The sequence below is a fragment of the Podarcis melisellensis genome, assembly GCF_964234715.1.
Source record: "Podarcis melisellensis genome assembly, chromosome: 5".
NCBI lineage: Eukaryota > Metazoa > Chordata > Lepidosauria > Squamata > Lacertidae > Podarcis > Podarcis melisellensis.
Genome location: NC_138537.1, coordinates 70,751,210 through 70,769,732, shown reverse-complemented (window position 1 = coordinate 70,769,732; position 18,523 = coordinate 70,751,210). Strand labels below are relative to the sequence as shown.

The 18,523-nt window shown below is 39.8% G+C and overlaps 1 protein-coding gene across 3 annotated transcripts; it reads left to right on the top strand.

Moving 5' to 3' along the window:
- Positions 1 to 1,153: 1,153 nt before the first annotated feature.
- On the top strand, positions 1,154 to 17,924 carry VPS26A (VPS26 retromer complex component A). Of its 3 annotated transcripts, none has more exons than XM_081913198.1 (9): positions 1,154 to 1,450; positions 7,180 to 7,329; positions 9,469 to 9,544; positions 11,046 to 11,202; positions 12,978 to 13,142; positions 13,951 to 14,057; positions 14,780 to 14,848; positions 15,701 to 15,843; positions 16,352 to 17,924. In XM_081913198.1, exons 1-9 carry the CDS (start codon positions 1,448 to 1,450, stop codon positions 16,463 to 16,465), a joined length of 984 nt encoding a protein of 327 aa, XP_081769324.1. In that variant the 5' UTR covers positions 1,154 to 1,447; the 3' UTR covers positions 16,466 to 17,924. The 3 variants fall into 3 exon arrangements, with proteins under 3 accessions (XP_081769324.1, XP_081769323.1, XP_081769325.1); XM_081913197.1 differs by lacking the exon at positions 1,154 to 1,450 and adding an exon at positions 1,505 to 1,525; XM_081913199.1 differs by lacking the exon at positions 1,154 to 1,450 and adding an exon at positions 2,679 to 2,698.
- Positions 17,925 to 18,523: the final 599 nt, after the last annotated feature.

Genomic DNA, 18,523 nt, shown 5'->3' with positions numbered 1-18,523 from the left:
ATACCCAGCATGCCCCCCGTTTCTCTGATGAAAATAGGGACGCCTCATTCAATAATGATAATTTTATTCCTTGTACCCCATACATCTGACTGGGTTGCCCCAGCCACTCTGAGCGGCATCCAACATATATAAAAACATAAGAAAATATTAAACGTTTAAAGCAACCCTTCACTGTACAGGATTGCCTTCGGATGGCTCGGGAGTTGGATAACTCCATACCCCCCAACATTTCTCCATTGAAAATAGGGAGACCCTAAGGAAAAGAGATTGACAGTCATCCTTATGGTTGGTTGGTTGATTGGTTTGGCTAGGAGTTGGATAATTGGTTAATTGGTGAGCTATGAGATGAAGGGGAGGGGCAGGTGCCTTGTCAATCCCAGAATGCCTTGTCAACCAGTCAGAGGCAGCTTTGTCAATCCCAGCAGCAGGTATAAAAGAGGACGACCAGGCCCTAGTCTCCGTTTTTTGGGTTTTTTAAATTCCTTTACCACTCTTTCCTTCTTTCACTCTCTTCCAGATTGTGCAAAGTTTCCTCTTTCCTTCCAGCTCCTTTTGTCTCATGCTTTTACAGTTGTGAACCCAAAAGGAGGAAGAGGAGGAGGATTTCTATATGGCAAATGCTTCAAAGTAGGGACTTCATCTGTGGTAAATCACAAATGGGACCTGCAACAAAAGGTTGCAGTGCATTCTGCTGCTTCTGTTTAGGGTTCCAGCCAGCTATTCCCTCCAAGTGCATTACACACAAACACACACACATCAAGTGCCAATGTATATTCCATGGTTTATTTAGCATTCTCAGTTGAATCATTATAGCTCTTGTCTCCCCGCCCCAAACATTTCTCTATGGAGGGCCTCAGTAAGAGAGGAGAAAGGAAAAATATTACTGAGTAATATTTCTCAGTGCCCTCCTTTTGGCTACAATTGAGGTGAACTGTATGTTTTGGACATGTGCCATAATATTGTTTCCACCTACCAAAATATATTAAATGGTATACATATTTTATTTATGTTGTTAAACTGTCTACAACGGGTACCAGCCCAAAAAGAAGGCAACGGGGAAGACGCCCGCGGCTACAACCCTTTATAAAAGTAGTTGGGAAGAAGCGCCATTGAACTCGGCGGGCCTTTCACTCCAAAATAAACATGCCTCGGATTGGGCGGCATGGTTAGTTCATTTGCAGAACGGAAGACGTCAGGAGGGACCAAACTTTCTGCTTCCGTGTGTGTTTTCAGCCTCGTTGCGAGAAGTAGCGCCCCCTAGCGAACATTGCCTCCCTGCCTGCCGGCGCCGTTCGCCTAGCCCGGCTTTCTCCGTCGCCGCCCGAGGGAGGGCTGGTCACGTGCTGGGGGCGTGGATCCGAACGGCGGCCTCTAAGGGTCACATGACAGGGGCGCGGGCCGGGGTTGCTACTGTTGCTTGGGGAGGGGGGCCGGAGTCTGACTGACCATGGTAAGTGAGCGGCTGCTGGGCTTCAGGCGGCGGCGGCGGGGTGCGGGGAGGAGAGAAGCGGGGCTGTTCATGGCGGTGCGTCGCCTCGCCTGTCCGAGGCCTGCAGGACCGTTGTAGTATGAGCAGCGGCGGAGGAGGCGGCGGCTTCCTCCTTCCTTCTCCTTGTGAGGCGGGTTGGGCCTTGGGGGGCTTTTGAGGCGAGGGAGGCCGGGCGAGCCGTTGGCCGTTCCCATGGATACGGCACTCTCGGCGCGAGGGGCTTCCATTCGATGCCGCCGCCCCGCTTCCACCACGCGCTCCACCCCGCCTTTCTGGGTGACGCGGGCGGCGTGTGTTCCGCTGCTTCTTGAGGAGAAGGCAAAGTACGCGGGGAGGGGCGCTCTTGCCGCCGGTGCCCCGGGAAGATCAGGGTCTAGGTTTCTCACGGCGGGCTAAGCGAGCAAGGCGGGGTGGAGGGAGGGAGGGAAGCGGCTGGGATTTTCGTGGAGTGCGGGACACGTCAGAGTCACCTGGGCTGTCTCTGGTGGCAGTCCCGGGTTTGGCTTCTAAGAGGAGGAAATGTGGGATGGGGGCGTAAACGTGTCTGCGGGTTTATATTCTCGGGGGATTTATGCTCCTCTTCGGGTAGGGAGAGGAGACCCTCACCACACAGTTACTTACAGTGCGCTGTTACTTCACGTGTTGCCCAGCAGCACTGGCGTGCAAAACCTAACCAGCCTAATTGGGTTGTTGTAGTTGTAAGGTTTAATTTGAAGAATGCTGTTAGTAATTACCAATAGGGATGAAAGGTGTATAGGGAACCCAAGAAGGAGAACTGGGAGCGGGTTGTAAGGATTGGACTGTGAATGCTTCTTTGCTGATTGTTTTTTTTATTGGCTTTATGTCCTGCATTTCTGCCAAGACACTTGAAGTGGTTTACAAATTTAAATACTATAATATAAAATGAAGAGTTGATAGAGCCCTTTCAGGCCAACTGGGAGTTGGTGGCGCAAGATCCCTGGCCACCTACCCTCCCTCAGGGCACACAGGTATTCCTGAAGCAACCCTAGGAAAGGTGTAGCAGGCACTATCCCAAATCTCTCAGGCCGCTGATGGTTCTATGAAGAACTGGGTGGTATGAAGACTTTGCCTGCACAACTGGTTGCAAGTGGTCAGGCTGAACCTGGAGTCTGCAGTACTCTAGGCATCACACTTTGAAGAAGGGCACTGACAAATGAGCATGTCCAGAGGAGGAGGGCATCTGAGATGGTGAGAGTTGTTGAAACAAAGTTATCTGAGGAATAGTTGAAAGAAAAGGTAAAGGACCCCCGGACGGTTCAGTCCAGTAAAAGGCGACTATGGGGTTGCAGTGCTCATCTTGCTTTCAGTTCGGGGGAGCCTGTATTTGTCCTCAAATAGGTTTCCAGGTCATGTGACCAGCATGACTAAACAGCTTCTGGTGCAGCAGAACACCATGACAGAAGCCAGAACGCATGGAAACTCTGTTTACCTTCCTGCCACAGCAGTACCTATTTATCTACTTGCACTGGCGTGCTTTTGAACTGCTAGGTTGGCAGGAGCTGGGACAGAGCAACAGGAGCTCACTCCGTCGCGAGGATTCGAACCTTCCGATTGCCAAGACCAAGAGACTCAGTGGTTTAGACCACAGCGAGCCTATGTTTGGCTTGCCAAAAGATTAAAGGGAGACATGAGAGTGGTCTTCAGATTTCTGACAGGTTTAATGAAGAAGATGGAGCAGGCTTGTTTTTTGTTTCTCCAAAGGGCAGGACTAGAACCAGTAGGTGGAAAGTGTAGGGAAGCAGATTTCAGCTAGGTTTAAGGAGAACATTCCTAATGTTAAGTACCATTTGACAGTGGAATAGACCACCTAAGGAGGTGATGATGGGCCCTCCTTTGCCAGAGGTAGAAATCCTGTAGTTACTCCTTGCACTGGGCAGAGAGGGGGTTGGATTAGATTACCTCAAGGGTACTTTCCAAATTGCTAGTCATTTCATTCTAGCTAGTCATTTCATTCTAACATTTTTTAAAATTTTGGCAGGGTGCACTTTGTTCAGTGATTCTATCCAGGTGTGTACTGATAGATAGGTAGCTTAATGGAACAGGTTGGGTATACTATATAGAATCCTTAGGAATTCTAGAACTGGTTTAAGACCTCCTTTATTACATATCCATCCATAACAATGCCTTAAAGAATCTGCATGTGGTCTTACACTCATGTAATAAAATGTAAATTGTTCAGGCAATATACTCTTGAGTCACTAGCAAAATAATATTTATATGAATCCTTAAGGTCAATTGATTAGAAGTGACTTATATCTGTAAAAAGCCTATGGGGGTATTAGCGAGCTTTCAGGCAGTGGCTTAATATTGCAAATGGATCATTCAGATCTGGTTTTTCTGTGAGCATGATTGGTATGAGTGTTGACACATATTTTCATAGGCATTATGTTTTTCCCCATCAGTACTAGTGGGTGTTGGTGCCAGAATATTTCCCTGCTGTGTTTTCTTGTTCCTCCGCTGTATTAGTACTGCTTTGCTCTTCTACCTTTTCCAGTTTTAAATAGTTGCACAAGTATTTCTGTACCTAGGTACACACCTTTAATCCCCCCACTTGTAAATTAACAAAAGCAAACTTAAAAACCCTTAGTTATCATGTTTTATGACGTGTAAAATAGAGACTTTTGATTCTACAGGGTGACTCACTTCCATATTTTTTTTTTAAAAATATAATAAGTCTTGTGCAAGACCACAGAGGAAAGTGGGAAGGTCTTGTGCAAGAAAGGTATTGCATAAGACCTCTATTTTTTTTAAAGTCTCAATGAATGTACTACAGTTTGTCTCTGAGATATACCCTACATATACTGTGTGAAGATGTCTACCTTCTCTGAACTGGTTGGCTGAAATTTGAAGGTGTTCAGTGTATGGCAGTTGGTGGAAATAGGTAAATAGGCTGAGATTGTTTGGGTCGCCAGAAACAAAGTGACTAGGCTGTGTGCAGTTGAGAAAAAATGGAAGTAGGGGTGGCAGTAGAGACCACTCATCAAAACGTCACAACACATATGTCTAAACTACTTACCAAAAAAACAACATGGTAATAAGCGTCTGCACCAGGCGTGCCTGTAGCTGTATAATAGGTTGTTTTTACTTTCTTTTCTTTGCATAGTAAGGTGAAATTCAGATTAAAAAGTCTTGTATACAGATGTCTTGTGGATGCTGTCAAATCTTGCATCCATGAACAACACCTACTCCAGAATAAACTCCAGTCTGGAAGCACCCTGAGTCATTTACTTTTATATTTTAAGGTGGTGTGACAGTGCCTACAAGAATTATATACAGGGATTTCCTCAGTCTTCATAAGCTGTAGAAATCTTTGGTGTAGTTTGTAGGTCATAAAATAACTTTCAGGCATGGCTGGCTACCATTAGTAACACTTGGTCTGGACGAGCTGCTGTGAATTTAAACCCCATGACATGCCAAACCAATGTAACTCCCTCCCTCCTGGCCCCACATGCTGAACTTCTGCTTTTCATGCAGCTGTTAAAGGCAAATGAAGTCTTGTCAGACCCAAAGGTTGACAATGCTAATTTGCCTTTGCTTTACTAGCCTACTTATATTAATAAATTAATTCTTGGATGGGTGGCAGATACTACCAGTACCTCTAGATGTTGAAATACTGAGGAGACATTTGCCATATATGCTCATCACTTGATGACTGCAGCATCAATAATGTGTTGTGCACGCTTACGAGTGTGCCAAGAGCCCAAACAGATAGATGTCTGAATAACTCTTCAAATACAGCCTTTACTCTGGGGGCCTTGCGCATATTCAGCTGACAGTCATTGAGATGGCTCAGATTTAATGCTAAGGTTTGCTATTAACGGGAATGAGCCTCCTAGGACCCTTGGGCTTACATGTTTCTTCCTCCCAGCACATGCTGTGATCCCCTTCCTCTTAGTATATGACAAATTTGCCATCTTGTCTAAAGTGACAAGCTATGCTTTGTGATTGACTGCATCATGTTCAGTGCCTGGCTAATTTTGAACACTGCTGTACAAGTTGAATGGCCTCTGTGTTCCAAAGCAAGACAGGATAGACAAATTGTAGTTAGACTTAAAGTATGCGTGTGTGTGCAAATATAATAACTGTGTGTTGCAAACACACTCATTTTAGGATTTGAAGGTCCCCCCCCCCAAATTAATTCATTTTATTGTAGATCAGTTATGTAGTGTGTTAAGGCACTCAACAATGTTTTCCAGTTCAGTCAGAAAGTTCAGTTTGTTTTGCCTTTAATGGTGGCTTATTAAATTCTTGTAGGGCTCCTTTGAAGTCTGGACTTCCATTGTGCATGTTGTTTGGATAGCTTGGTGTCTGCTTATTAGCAAGAATTGAATGCCATCTAGGTTTTCTTTTTTTACAATGCTTTGAGGCACTGAGACAGGATACAGGTGGTCTGTTTTGCTTCTGTTCCTCCACAAGTCTCCTGGCCCACTCTCCTTCCCTGTTTGCTTTGGGGCCAAATTAAAGAGTCCTGCTGATTCCTGAAAGAAGGAAGTAGGACAAAAGGGATCAGTTAAGGAATGGGACAGAGGGCCTTCAGCTGAATCAGGCCTTTTAAGTACTTCAAGTATAGCCCAGGTGTGGGGACTGGGAACCTTTTGCCCTTGCTGTACTTAAGTTCCCATCAGATTCAACAAGCATGTTGATGGCTAGGGATGCTGGAAGTTGTAGTTCAGCAACATCTGACAGGCTGAAGGTTTCCCGCACCTGGTAGGCAGAGAGTAGCTAACGTCTACTCAGAGTAGGCCCATTGAAGTTAAGAAATATGTGATCCATTAATTTCAGTGGGCCTGTTTTGAGTAAAACTTGGTTGAACGCCACCCATAGTCTCTGGACAATTCATTAGCAACTGAAATGCATTAAGCACTTTTTAAATGTTCTTTGGATACCCAAAACCACTATTTCTAATAGTCTAATCCAGGCATGTCCAACTGGTCGCTTGCGGGGTGGGCGATCATGGTCGATCATGGGTTCCTGATCGATGGAAGTTGGTCGTGCTTGGTCTAATCTTTCCCTGAGTAGTGGTGCTTTTCTTAGATGAGGCACAAAAGATAGATGAGCAGCATCTGCAGCAATGGGACTAGGCTGCAAACTATTTGGGGGTTTAGGGCATGGGGCCTTAGCCTGTCATTTCCCCATTTTGTTCAAGTGGCCCTCAGACAAAACTAGTTGCTGATTAGATTTCTGTAATGTAGTTTTAATGTATTTTGTAGTATTTTCCCCTTCTATCAATTCAGAAACATATATGTAAGAATTGTTTTAAGTTGCTTAAATTAGTTATCTGTCACTTCACCCTTAAAATATTTTGATTTAAATTTATTATTTAAGAAGTAAAGTTTTATAATTGTTATGGGGTAGCATGTGTGGTGGTGGAGCTACACTGGCACATAAGACATGGCGAACCTGTATTTCTGTTCTAGCATGATGCTCGCTTTTCCCCAAATGCGACAATTCATAACCGTGTTCTGTTGCTATCTCACACCAGTTCAGTTTCTACATCTGAAATTTTTGGTAGAATTTATTTTTTTATATATGTTTAAAGGAGCAATTAAAACAAGGGCCAATCGAACCTTTTCTTCATTATTTAGCTACACTTTGTGGCCGCTATATTGAACTTGATAAAGTTGCTGTTTATTTTATCTAAGACTAAGTGAATTTGGTTTTTATTGCAGAGTTTTCTGGGAGGCTTGTTTGGTCCCATTTGTGAGATTGATGTTGTTCTCAATGACGCAGAATCACGAAAAACAGCTGAAATAAAAACAGAAGATGGTAAAATAGAAAAACATTATCTTTTCTATGATGGAGAATCGGTTTCAGGAAAGGTAATTTTTCTTTTAAAAAAAAGAAGTTTGTACTTTATGTAAGATATAGGGCAGAAACGGTATTAATGATATAACTGTTCCAGATAATCTCATAATAGAATCTAGATTCTAATGTATAACAAATTGTTATTGTTGATGTTATCAAGTCAATATGTATATGTCAAAGAAGGACCAACACATTTATTTTGTTGCGGAGGAACCTCTTTCAGTGTTGGCACAGGAGATAATAAGTCATCCTCATTATTTTTTATTACACAAATGTTTGATAATGTCATATTAATGATTTATGGTGTTAACTGATAATTTGTGGGTTTTATGCAAATTTAAAATATGTTAGATTAACTATCGAAATATTTAAGTTGTTATTTTTATAAGTGGTTTCTCTTCATATAGATTCTCCCCCCCCCCATGCCTAAAACTACTCTGTATCTACATCTTCTAGTTCACAAGCTTGTCTTCTGTGGAACTTGGTTTCAACACTACTTTTTTGCTTCTCAATTTGATATTGAAAGAATGGAAGAAAATAATATATTCTAATGGTTTAAGTAATAATACAAGCAAATGTTGCTGCACCTGGGTCATATTTAAGGTGTTCTGTTTTCACAAATGTTATACAGGGGAACTGATAGTTCTCCAGATGTTGCTGGACTACAACTCCTGTTATCTCTGCCTAATGTTCTAAGAAGAGCCTTCTATGATTAGGCCAAAGGCCTGTCTAGTCCAGCATTCTGTGGCACGGTTGTATTGAACTGTTTTATTCAGAGTAGACTCACTGAAATTAATGGACATAAGTTGGTCTTGTCTAGTCTAACACTGGATACAACCCAAAGACTGTTATGCTAGAGGTCATATATAACCATCACATAAAGTTGCCAAGGATGGGACGCAGGTGCTGCTGTGGTCCAAACCACAGAGCCTAGGGCCTGCTGATCAGAAGGTCAGTGGTTTGAATCCCCGCGACGGGGTGATCTGCCACTGCTTGGTCCCTTCTCCTGCCAAACTAGCAGTTCGAAAGCACGTCAAGTGCAATTAGATAAATAGGTACCGCTCTGGCAGGAAGGTAAACAGCGTTTCCGTGCGCTGCTCTGGTTCGCCAGAAGCGGCTTAGTCATGCTGGCCACATGACCTGGAAGCTCTCTGCAGACAAACACCGGCTCCCTTGGGCAGTAAAGCGAGATGAGCGCTGCAACCCCAGAGTCGTCCACAACGGGACCTAACTGTCGGGTCCCTTTACCTTTAAAGTTGCCAAGGAAAGTTTTATCTTCTACAATTTTTCTTAAACCCTTTATAACAATATATTGAGTCCAAAAATACTACCCCTGTTGTGATGGTTTTGAATTTGCCTTTAACACAATGCCTTCAATTCTGGCAAATGATTAGAAGGGAGTTCTGGTGCAATCCAGACCCACAGTAGGGGTTCTGATGTACAGAAGAAGTATTTGTAAAGCCTGAACCTGCCCCATCTTCTACATAGAATATTCTATTGGAATTCTCTTACTTATAAAATGGAAAAGGGCAGTGTCTGTGCACTTTGCACATGGCCAGATCCAGCGCTTCTGTTCTTCCAACCTTCTGCTACTCATTTCCCCTTTAGAATGCTGGAATGGTGCCATATTTATCTCCATTCTTTGCTTTAAAACTTGTCTTTTCCTGCTTCTGTCATTTAATGAACTACTTTCACCCATTGCTTAACAGCTGCTTCACCAGTTTCTCTTCCCACAGTCCCATTTTTTTTAGTGTTGTAAATAATTGCATAAGGAGGAACTGGCAAGGCGCAGGGAGTGCTGGTGGCATCTAGCAAGTTTTAACCATTTTTGCTGTGAAAATTCAGTAAATAAGAGTTGGAAGAAGGAATGAAAATGCCATGTAGTCCAGCATTGTAACACAGGGCTGGAAAAGGGGCAATGAACCAGAACCACACATCCTTTTGAAAAATACTGGTTTTATCAATTGCACCTATCTGTTTTTAACCGTTGTTTTATTTTGTTACTGATTATTTTTTATTGTTCTACATTGCATTAGCGTTGCAAATGCAGTGGAAAGGTGGAATATATATATAGTTTAAATAATCTAAAATAAGTTTTTGTACAAATGGATCATTACACTTACACCTTTTCATTGCTGTTTTGACTTTTTCAGGTAAACATAGTCTTTAAACAACTTGGAAAGAGGCTAGAGCATCAAGGAATTAGAATTGAATTTGTAGGACAAATTGGTGAGTCTCTTAGAATTACCATTTGGTATGGATAGCTTTGAGTGCTCATAACCCTGATATAGGAATCGTAATCTGGACTGGTCTCTTGGTAGTTGAATACAGTGTTCAAAATTAGCCAGGCTCATTTTGCACCAGGCTTTTGACCTGGGCACCAGGATGTCACATGACATCTCCACCATCAGGAGGCACATTCTGGGGATCATTGTATCTGAACTGTTTTCACACACTATTACCACATCCTGTAGAATTCTATCAGTTAATTTTTATCTGCACAACCAGGAGCCAAAATTTTATTTCTATGCAGTCTGAGCAGGAGTGGTGAACAACATTATAGTGAATTGTTGCTTGTCTTCACTTACCCCATCCCACTGCCCTGCTCACAGTTGTAAAGAATATGGTTATGTTATGAATGGTCCATGTCACCATTAAGAAAAAGAGCTCAGAATAGGCCAGTATATATATGTGGACTGTCCCTGGGTCAAGTGACATTTCTTCTTTAAGTTCTCAAAGCTCTTAATCTAGCTCAAGGTTGTCATCTGAACTAGGCAGATGTTTAACTGAGAATCAATCACAGTCAGTCCATCATTTGAAGAATAAGACTTAAGAGCCATCTTGCCCCAAAATGGCAACCATTCTGTTTTGGCGACTATAACATTGGTTAAGGAGCCATTTGGTGCCTAGCTTATATATCTGAGTTTCCAACACTGGTTGTATAACAAGTATCCCGAAGATGTTTGTTTTGAAGTAAATAATGTTTGCTGTCTGTCATTCAAATAAATTGTATCTGTGACATGTTGCCAAGCAGCAGTTACACAAACAGCATGCATCTTAAAAATAGTAACTATATTCTAGCTAGATCATATGTGGATCTTGAAGATTAAGATGCAACAAGTAAAGATGACGTAATTTATTGAGGCCACATCTTTGTATGTTCTGCTTTTGTTTTTTCTTGAAGAGCTTTTTCTTAAAGTTTGTATATTCTGTTTCATAAACCAAAATTTGTTCAGTAATTTCTGAGTAAAATGGTTCAGTAACATTTGTTCAGTAAATTCTCTCTCTCTGCTTATAATATGAGAATATAAAATAAAATGACACATTTTGGAAAACATTCTACTAACCTACCTTTTAAGTTATTGAATTTACTCCAACAAGTCATTTGCTTGTTTGTCAAACTGACTGTTGATATTAAACAATGGTGGGCTGTTCTGCAGTATAATTAACAAAACAGTTGTATTTTGTACTTGTATGGAGGATCTTTGCAATACAACTGACATACTGAAGGAGTTCTGAATTAGACCACACTGTAAAATTTAAAAAAAAAAAATTGAATTCACATGATTAAATGGAGATAGAAATAATGCCAATATTTTAATATCTTTCTATTTCTTTTCTTCTTTTCTTCTTTGACACTTGCAGCAGTCCCAAGTGTCAAGCCATTGTATACTCCTTAAGGAAAGCTTCTGTTACATTTCCTCTCTGATTCTATTCATTACTTTCTTAGAGCTTTTCAGTGACAAGAGCAATACTCATGAATTTGTAAACCTAGTGAAAGAACTGGCCTTACCTGGTGAATTAACACAAAGTAGAAGTTATGACTTTGAGTTTATGCAAGTTGAGAAGCCATATGAATCCTACATCGGTGCCAATGTCAGATTGAGGTATGGAAACTGAAAAGTGCTATTTCTGCAGTTATGGTTATAATAGTTTTAAACTTATAGCATTATATAGGTATGTGTAAAAATATATTATAAATTGGTTGCATCAAAAGGGCCCATCTGTTTGTGGAAGGAATTTTGATCTAGCAGAGACATCCACAAAGAGGGAAGGGGTTCTTTTGCCAAATCCCCCCCTGCAGCCTCTCTCACCCCTTAAATTGAAGGAAGGTGGTATGAGGGTTATAAGGGGAAAATGGTATCTGAGAGAGTCACCTCCCTTCGTTTCCATGTGTAGGAATCTTTGCTGAATTGAAAGCTGTTACATTGCTGAAAGAACTGTTTCCATTAATGGAAGCGTACTTTTGAATCTAACCCATATGGATCCTTTTTCTTTCTGATCTGATGGCTTTGATGGAATTTTTTTCTTTTCTGGCCTTCAGAATCTAGATAAAATATCTTATCAATCAAACTCGCTATATGCTCCTGCAGGCTGGTAGGCTATTCATCTGAGTAGTCTCCAAAGCTGAGATTTTATGCAACCTGTGCTCCAAAGACAAAGTGAGCAGTCTTGTGTATCAAACGTCACTCTATACTAAGAAACTTGTATCACTTGCTTAAAATAATTTCTTATAACAAAATCATTTTGCTCAAATCATTTTAAGTTGTTTAGAGTAATATCTGATTGTGGCAGGCCACTTTTACAACAGCTGTTTTGCTAGCCAGAGCCTTGTTTTGAGTGTAGCACAGCAGCTGAATCCAGTGAGAGAATTGTGCTTGTGAAACAAGTTGCAGAACTTCTTAGTGACAACTAAGCTTTTGCACTACTGATTGCAGGACAATGTTAATTCTCAAACTTATTCCACTAATGTTATGTTGGATGTTGCCCTTAGTTACATAGATTAATATGCAGCTTTTGAGAGATAATTGGAAGGTATTTGAGCCAAAAGGCATGCAGTGATGGAAGACTCCGAATTTCTGTTCTTTAGTCATTATTAAAATACTTGATTACAGCATTGTTAATTTTAAGAAATACAAAAATGAAAACAAGTTGCAATAAAATGAAAGAAATAAAAAATTATACATAGTAAAAGTAATTAGCCATATAATAAATATGATTATAATAATGATAACAGGAAACTATATGGAAACGGTAAAAAAAGCTTTAGCAAGCAATCTGAAACATGAATTTGGATGTGCCTGCCTTAAAAATAATATGTAAACCTTAGATTTAAATATAAGTGGGTCCTCAAAATTCATTCCATCCTGTTTATAGAGCTGTAAAGAAATACTGGATTGAATCCTTTCAGTTTGCAGAAGGGATCTTGGTTCAGCAGAGACTCATGCTAGATTGAAAGAATAGGTTTCCTCTGTAGCATCCCACCACATCTCCCATGCTGTACCAGAAGGACCTTCAATCCTCTCAAGCCAATCTTCATGGAGAGCTGCAGGGGAGTAGGAATGAATTGCCTTTTCTCTTCTACCTGCTGAAGCTTTAGAGTTCTGCTGCAGGCATGTCTGGTTCCAACCCATTGTGCTAATAAAAGTTGGAATCACCTTCTCTCGCTTTAGGGAATGCTCTTATTAAATTCTTATTTTGGCCTTGCAACAAAAGGAATTAGAATTGTGAGCAGATTGTTTAAATTCAGATTTAACTGCTAATGCAGTTTATGAATCTCAATATAGTCTATTTCTGATGTTAGCTAATTTGATAAAGTTGGCCACTTCATGTATGTAAAATATTCTGTGTATACAATCTGTGCTAATTTCCTGTTTTGTAGGTATTTCCTTAAAGTTACGATAGTAAGAAGATTGTCAGACTTGGTAAAAGAGTATGACCTTATCGTTCACCAGCTTGCGACATACCCAGATGTTAACAACTCTATTAAAATGGAAGTCGGCATTGAAGATTGTCTGCATATAGAATTTGAATACAACAAATCCAAGTATGTATTATGAATAAGGGAATGTGTGACCTTGAAATGGGTAACCAGGGAAACTCCTTCAGGTTAAAAGTGTAGAACACATAGCAGTAATTAACTGGTTGCTAATGGACCATGTATAGGTATAGGTGGGTGAAGCTGACCTTCCAAAGTTGTTACACTTCAAGAGTATTATATTACTCTGTTCTTGAACCAACTGCCCACATGGAAACTTCATCTGATACAAAATGCTGCGGCTAGAATTATGATTACTATACCAGCTACTGGTACTGTACTGTGATTTTGATTACTGTACTATATTGGCTCCACTGACACCCAGTCTGTTTGTGAGCTCAGGTAGTTGGAGGAGACGCTGCTCTATGTCCCATCAGTGTTTAAGATTGAGTTGCTGGGTATACATAAAAGGTCCTTTTTGAGAACTCTACCCAAACTTTGGAACTCCTTTCTCTGGGAGTCCAACTGGTACCTCCTTGATGGCATTTAGAAAGCAGGTGAAAACTATTCTGCTTTGGTGGCTTATGACGATTTCTTAGTCTTGCCTCCTTTAAAATTGTTTTGCACTTTCTGTTCATTGGGCTTTAAAGTGGCTTCTGAAAACATACTGCCTGATTGAGGAATAAAACTGAGTAGCAGCTACAAACTTGAGTGTGGGTCTGCTCTTTGGTAAAATGAGTAACCCTGTTCAATATAGATCTGTTTTCTTATCCTTTTTCAGCAATATGAATACACAAAAGCATTGTAAAATGCTGTAAACTAGTTTAAAAATGTTAAATTCTGCAGTTTACAAGCCCCCTTCCTTTGTTTCTGTAAGGTATCATCTAAAGGATGTGATTGTTGGAAAAATTTACTTTCTCTTAGTAAGAATAAAAATTCAGCATATGGAATTACAGCTGATCAAAAAAGAGATTACTGGAATTGGTAAGATGAATTTTGAAACTGTCATTAATATTTTTACTTTTAATTTGATGTGTTCTAGAACTATCTTTTCTGATATTTCCAATTTATAATAGGCTGTTCTATTTTGCATATGTATGTGTAGCTAGTTAGCTTCTTTTAGCTGTACATAGTGATCAATACTGGTTTGCAGGTAACTAGTTTATGCTTCACAGTGAATAGGTTACTGAAACCTCTGCCTTCAACTGTGTATTTAGCAATATACATGGCAATCAGGCATTCTGTTCAGCTACAGTACTTTTCAACTTGAAAGACCTTCTTGTACAATTGCTTTGCACTTCTAAATGTGGTAATATTTCATAATTGGCGTGGTGGGTAGGCTCCAAGTGGCAGATATGATTCACATTAAACTGGGGTAACCTGTTCAGATTTAAGACTTGGGTGACAGTTGTTTACTTTCATGTTGTTGGTCCTGATTAACAGCTGTAATCAGGGCTCATAATTCCTCTGAGGTTCTGTTGTATTGGACTGAGCTGGGGAAGTACAAATATTGGATATTACTAAGAGGAGCTGTGTCTTGAAGAGCTGAGAAGTAGTGATATTACCCATGTAATTCAATACCTATTCATGATCTGATAAGGTATAACTGCTAAGGGGCTTTAGTCCATAGAAATAAATAAATGTATTCAACTAAATATGCAAAATTGAATTAAAGGACTTTTTTAAAAATATAATTGTGTAACCAGGACCTAGTACCACGACAGAGACAGAGACCATTGCAAAGTATGAAATAATGGATGGTGCACCAGTTAAAGGTGAGTTGGTGTTTGTTAACATTGTCAAAGCATTTTTATGTTAAAATATAGGTTGTTTCTCTAAATTGAGTGTTAATCCTGTTATGGAGTACATAAAAATTATCTTGAAGCCTAGACTGGTACAAAAAGAAAATCTAAAGCACTAAATACCAATTTTGCCTTATGCATCATTTAAGTGCCTTAAATGAATAAGGGGCTCCTAATCTGGGGCCTTCACTCCTTAATACCAATTGGATAGTATTAGTTGCTTTCATAAATTAGAAAACTGATTTCTGGTTTGTGCCAGGTCTATCATTACTTTTTCTTGTGTTCTTAAGAGTCAAGAAAAAGAGTAGGGAAAACATGGACAAATGTGCTACCCCTGAACATAAGAAGAACTCTGTTGGATTGGACTAGTTTAGTGTAGCATCCTCTTTCCCACAGTAGTCAACCAGATGCTTATCTTCTGCTGCTGTTCCCCAGCAATTGGTATTCAGTAGCAATTGGCTTGTCCGTTTAAAACCATCTATTAATCACCCTGCATGTTGTGATAACAAATTCATATTTCAGCTTTGCGCTTTGTCTGTCCTGAATTGTGCTCCCCAGCTTGATTGGATGACAGAAATGGATGCAGAGCCATGCTCACATTTAAATATATAGCTGTTTTCCTTTTTAGAGGCTACTCCCGCCCAGATTAAAAGGCATGTTGAGATTTGGTGTGACTTGCTTAAGAAGAAATTCCCAGTCCCCTTCCTTTTAAATTGATGTCATGCCATTCCCTGTGACTCCAGATTATTCGTTGTCAGGAACTATTCTAATCCTTTAAATGTTGAGGAAAGAAGCAAAACTAATCACAACTTCTTTTTATCTAAGGTGAATCTATTCCTATAAGACTCTTCTTGGCGGGCTATGATCCTACTCCTACAATGAGGGATGTGAATAAAAAGTTTTCAGTAAGATACTTCTTGAACCTAGTATTAGTTGATGAAGAGGACAGAAGGTACTTCAAGCAACAGGTATGACAGATTGTGCACTGAAGTATTGCAATGAGGTGGATTATTATTTATTTGTGTTGCCTTTTCTGTTAGAAAATATTCAGGGCAACTTTCAAAGTACTAAAGCCAGCACCCAATAAAACAATAATTGGGATACTTAAGCAGAAAAAAATGCAGTCCATTAAAACATCAGTAATAAAAGCAGAACAATGCTAATAAAAATCTTATCTCCCATTACCTGCTTAAGGGAAGGCTTTATGAAACAATGTTTTTATGTGCTGCCAAACTGTCTAGAGTGGGAGCAAAGGAGACCTCATGAAGAGAACTGTACAACATGAGCACCACTCCATGCTTCAGCATAACTTTCTGAAAAGGATTGTGGCTTTCAGTATCTAGGTTTTTTCAGAAGTTTATATGGAAATGCTAAGGGATGTGTGCGAGTGTTCTAGGAGAGATGCTTCTATCTGTGACATCAGTATGTTTAAAATATGAAGCCTCTAAACTGTACATTTTCTTTCACCTTAAACAGGAGATCATTCTTTGGAGAAAAGCTCCTGAGAAGCTGAGGAAACAACGAACCAACTTCCACCAGCGGTTTGAAAGTCCAGAACCACAGGCATCAGCAGAGCAGCCTGAAATGTGAACTGGGTGTTGGGAGTGAAAGAACTGTTGATAGATCAGCAGGTTAAAGGTGGCAACAGCCTGTAGGGAAGAAGGCCACCCATTTCAACAGTCTTCCTCATCTTACAGTGCTGCATTTCCCACACTACTAAAACATTCTTTAAGTAAACATTCAAGTGTGTACATACATTTAAAATAAGCGCTTTCTCAAACACTGGAACTTTCTTAAGCTATTTTATACTGCACATTTTACTTTTTGTCTGGTGTGATGCACTCAGATATATGCATAAAGCTTAAAAAAAGTTACATTTTCCCATGCATGTAGGCTGGTGCATTTAAGTTTTGCTTATCATCGATGGTAGACTAAAGCATTTCCTCTTCCTATACCACAGTCATATCATACATCCTTCCTCATTGTCTGCCTGTATCCTTCGAAACTAATGAATATATTGTTCTAAAATGACAAATTCAGGGTTTATAATGGGATTTTGTCCATACACTTGGAATAGTTCTCATGCCAGAGTTTTCAGACTTTGTCTCTTTCTGAGGAATGTATATAATAAAACAAGCTTCTTTCTCATACTAGCTTTATAAGAGGGGTGATGACTCTTCTAATTCTTTTCTTGGCACCTCCATCTTAATGATTCTATTATCAAATTGCAAAGCCCTTGAAGGCTTATATGCCCTAAGCGAAAATACAGAATTATCCCATTAAGCTGTGTTTCAGTGGCAAAAGTGTGTGAAAATGTAGCTTTTACTGATTACACTTTTGGAATTCGGGTCATAGGCACAAAATTCAGATCACTTTGCATTAAAATGCACACTTCATCTTACCACCTCAAACATTGGCTTGTAGGAAGGTCTGTGTATGTAAACCAAATTGAATTCTAAGTAGGCTTTGGAATTCTGTCTAGCAAAACACCCAGTCATTTTTAACTTTAGTGAATTTAGTCTTTGGACAACCCTTGTTAGCCTCCATCTATCCACAATTAAGCATGTGGTTTTCAGAAACGGAGTTTAACTACGGTCACAATATGGAACCTGCTGAATTAGATGGCTACTCATATTTGTAGTTCACTTGGCCTATCTACCAAGAATGTTTCTAAACTTCACTGCAAGTGTTATTGGTTACCTTACTTTATGAGTAAGTGAAATTCTCAAATTATACTTCTGTAAGAACTGTTTTACTACCATGGCACTTTGATAAAGCAGTCAAAGATGCTGCGTGCTGGGATATTTATCTTTAGCATGGATGCCTATGACTGAGAGAACTTAACTCCCTCATGTAAGTGCCTATTCAGAATTTCAAACAAAAAATGCCAAATATTTTCATGGACACTTGCATGTTGTAATCTGGAAACTATTCCAATAAATTTTTGAAAACTGATTGTATTTAACCAGCCTCAAATTGTGCAACTATGTATAATAGACATAATAAACTGCTCTTTGAATTATTAAAAATAGCTGTATTCTCACTAAAATATCTAGATTGTGTCTTCAATTTTACATTGTGCTGTAGTGAGTTTCACTTACAGAATTATTGAATATCTTAAAGTTGGACTTGGAATGTTCTTAAATAGCATTTAATGCATTGTTGGGGTGGAAGAAATTCTAGTTCATCTCAAGTTTTAGTGATCACGGACTACGAAAACAAAACTGGGATTCTCAATGGGTGGCATACTTTCCCTTTGAACCTGTTCATTTAGATATATTTCTTACACTGGCACAACAAATTTGGTTGAAGTGAATTGAACAGATCAGAGCATTGTAGGCAGCTAAGTGGTACTCTGGGTAGAAGTACTGAAATTAAGGGACCTCAGTTAGTCATGCCTATTAATTTCAGCATAGGACCAATCCATTTCTTTCAGTTAGACGTGTATTTTTGGAGATCAGCATTTAGTGCCATGGTGACTAATTATCTAGATAGAGACAATTTTCATATCTAAAACCAAGCCATTATAGTTTGCAACCCTATAAAGGAATATGCTGCCTTAGGATGTGGTTGATGCATTAAAAATAAGTGGCAGAATTATGTGGTTTTTAATCTAATTTGACTACACTTAAGAATATGTTTGAAGTC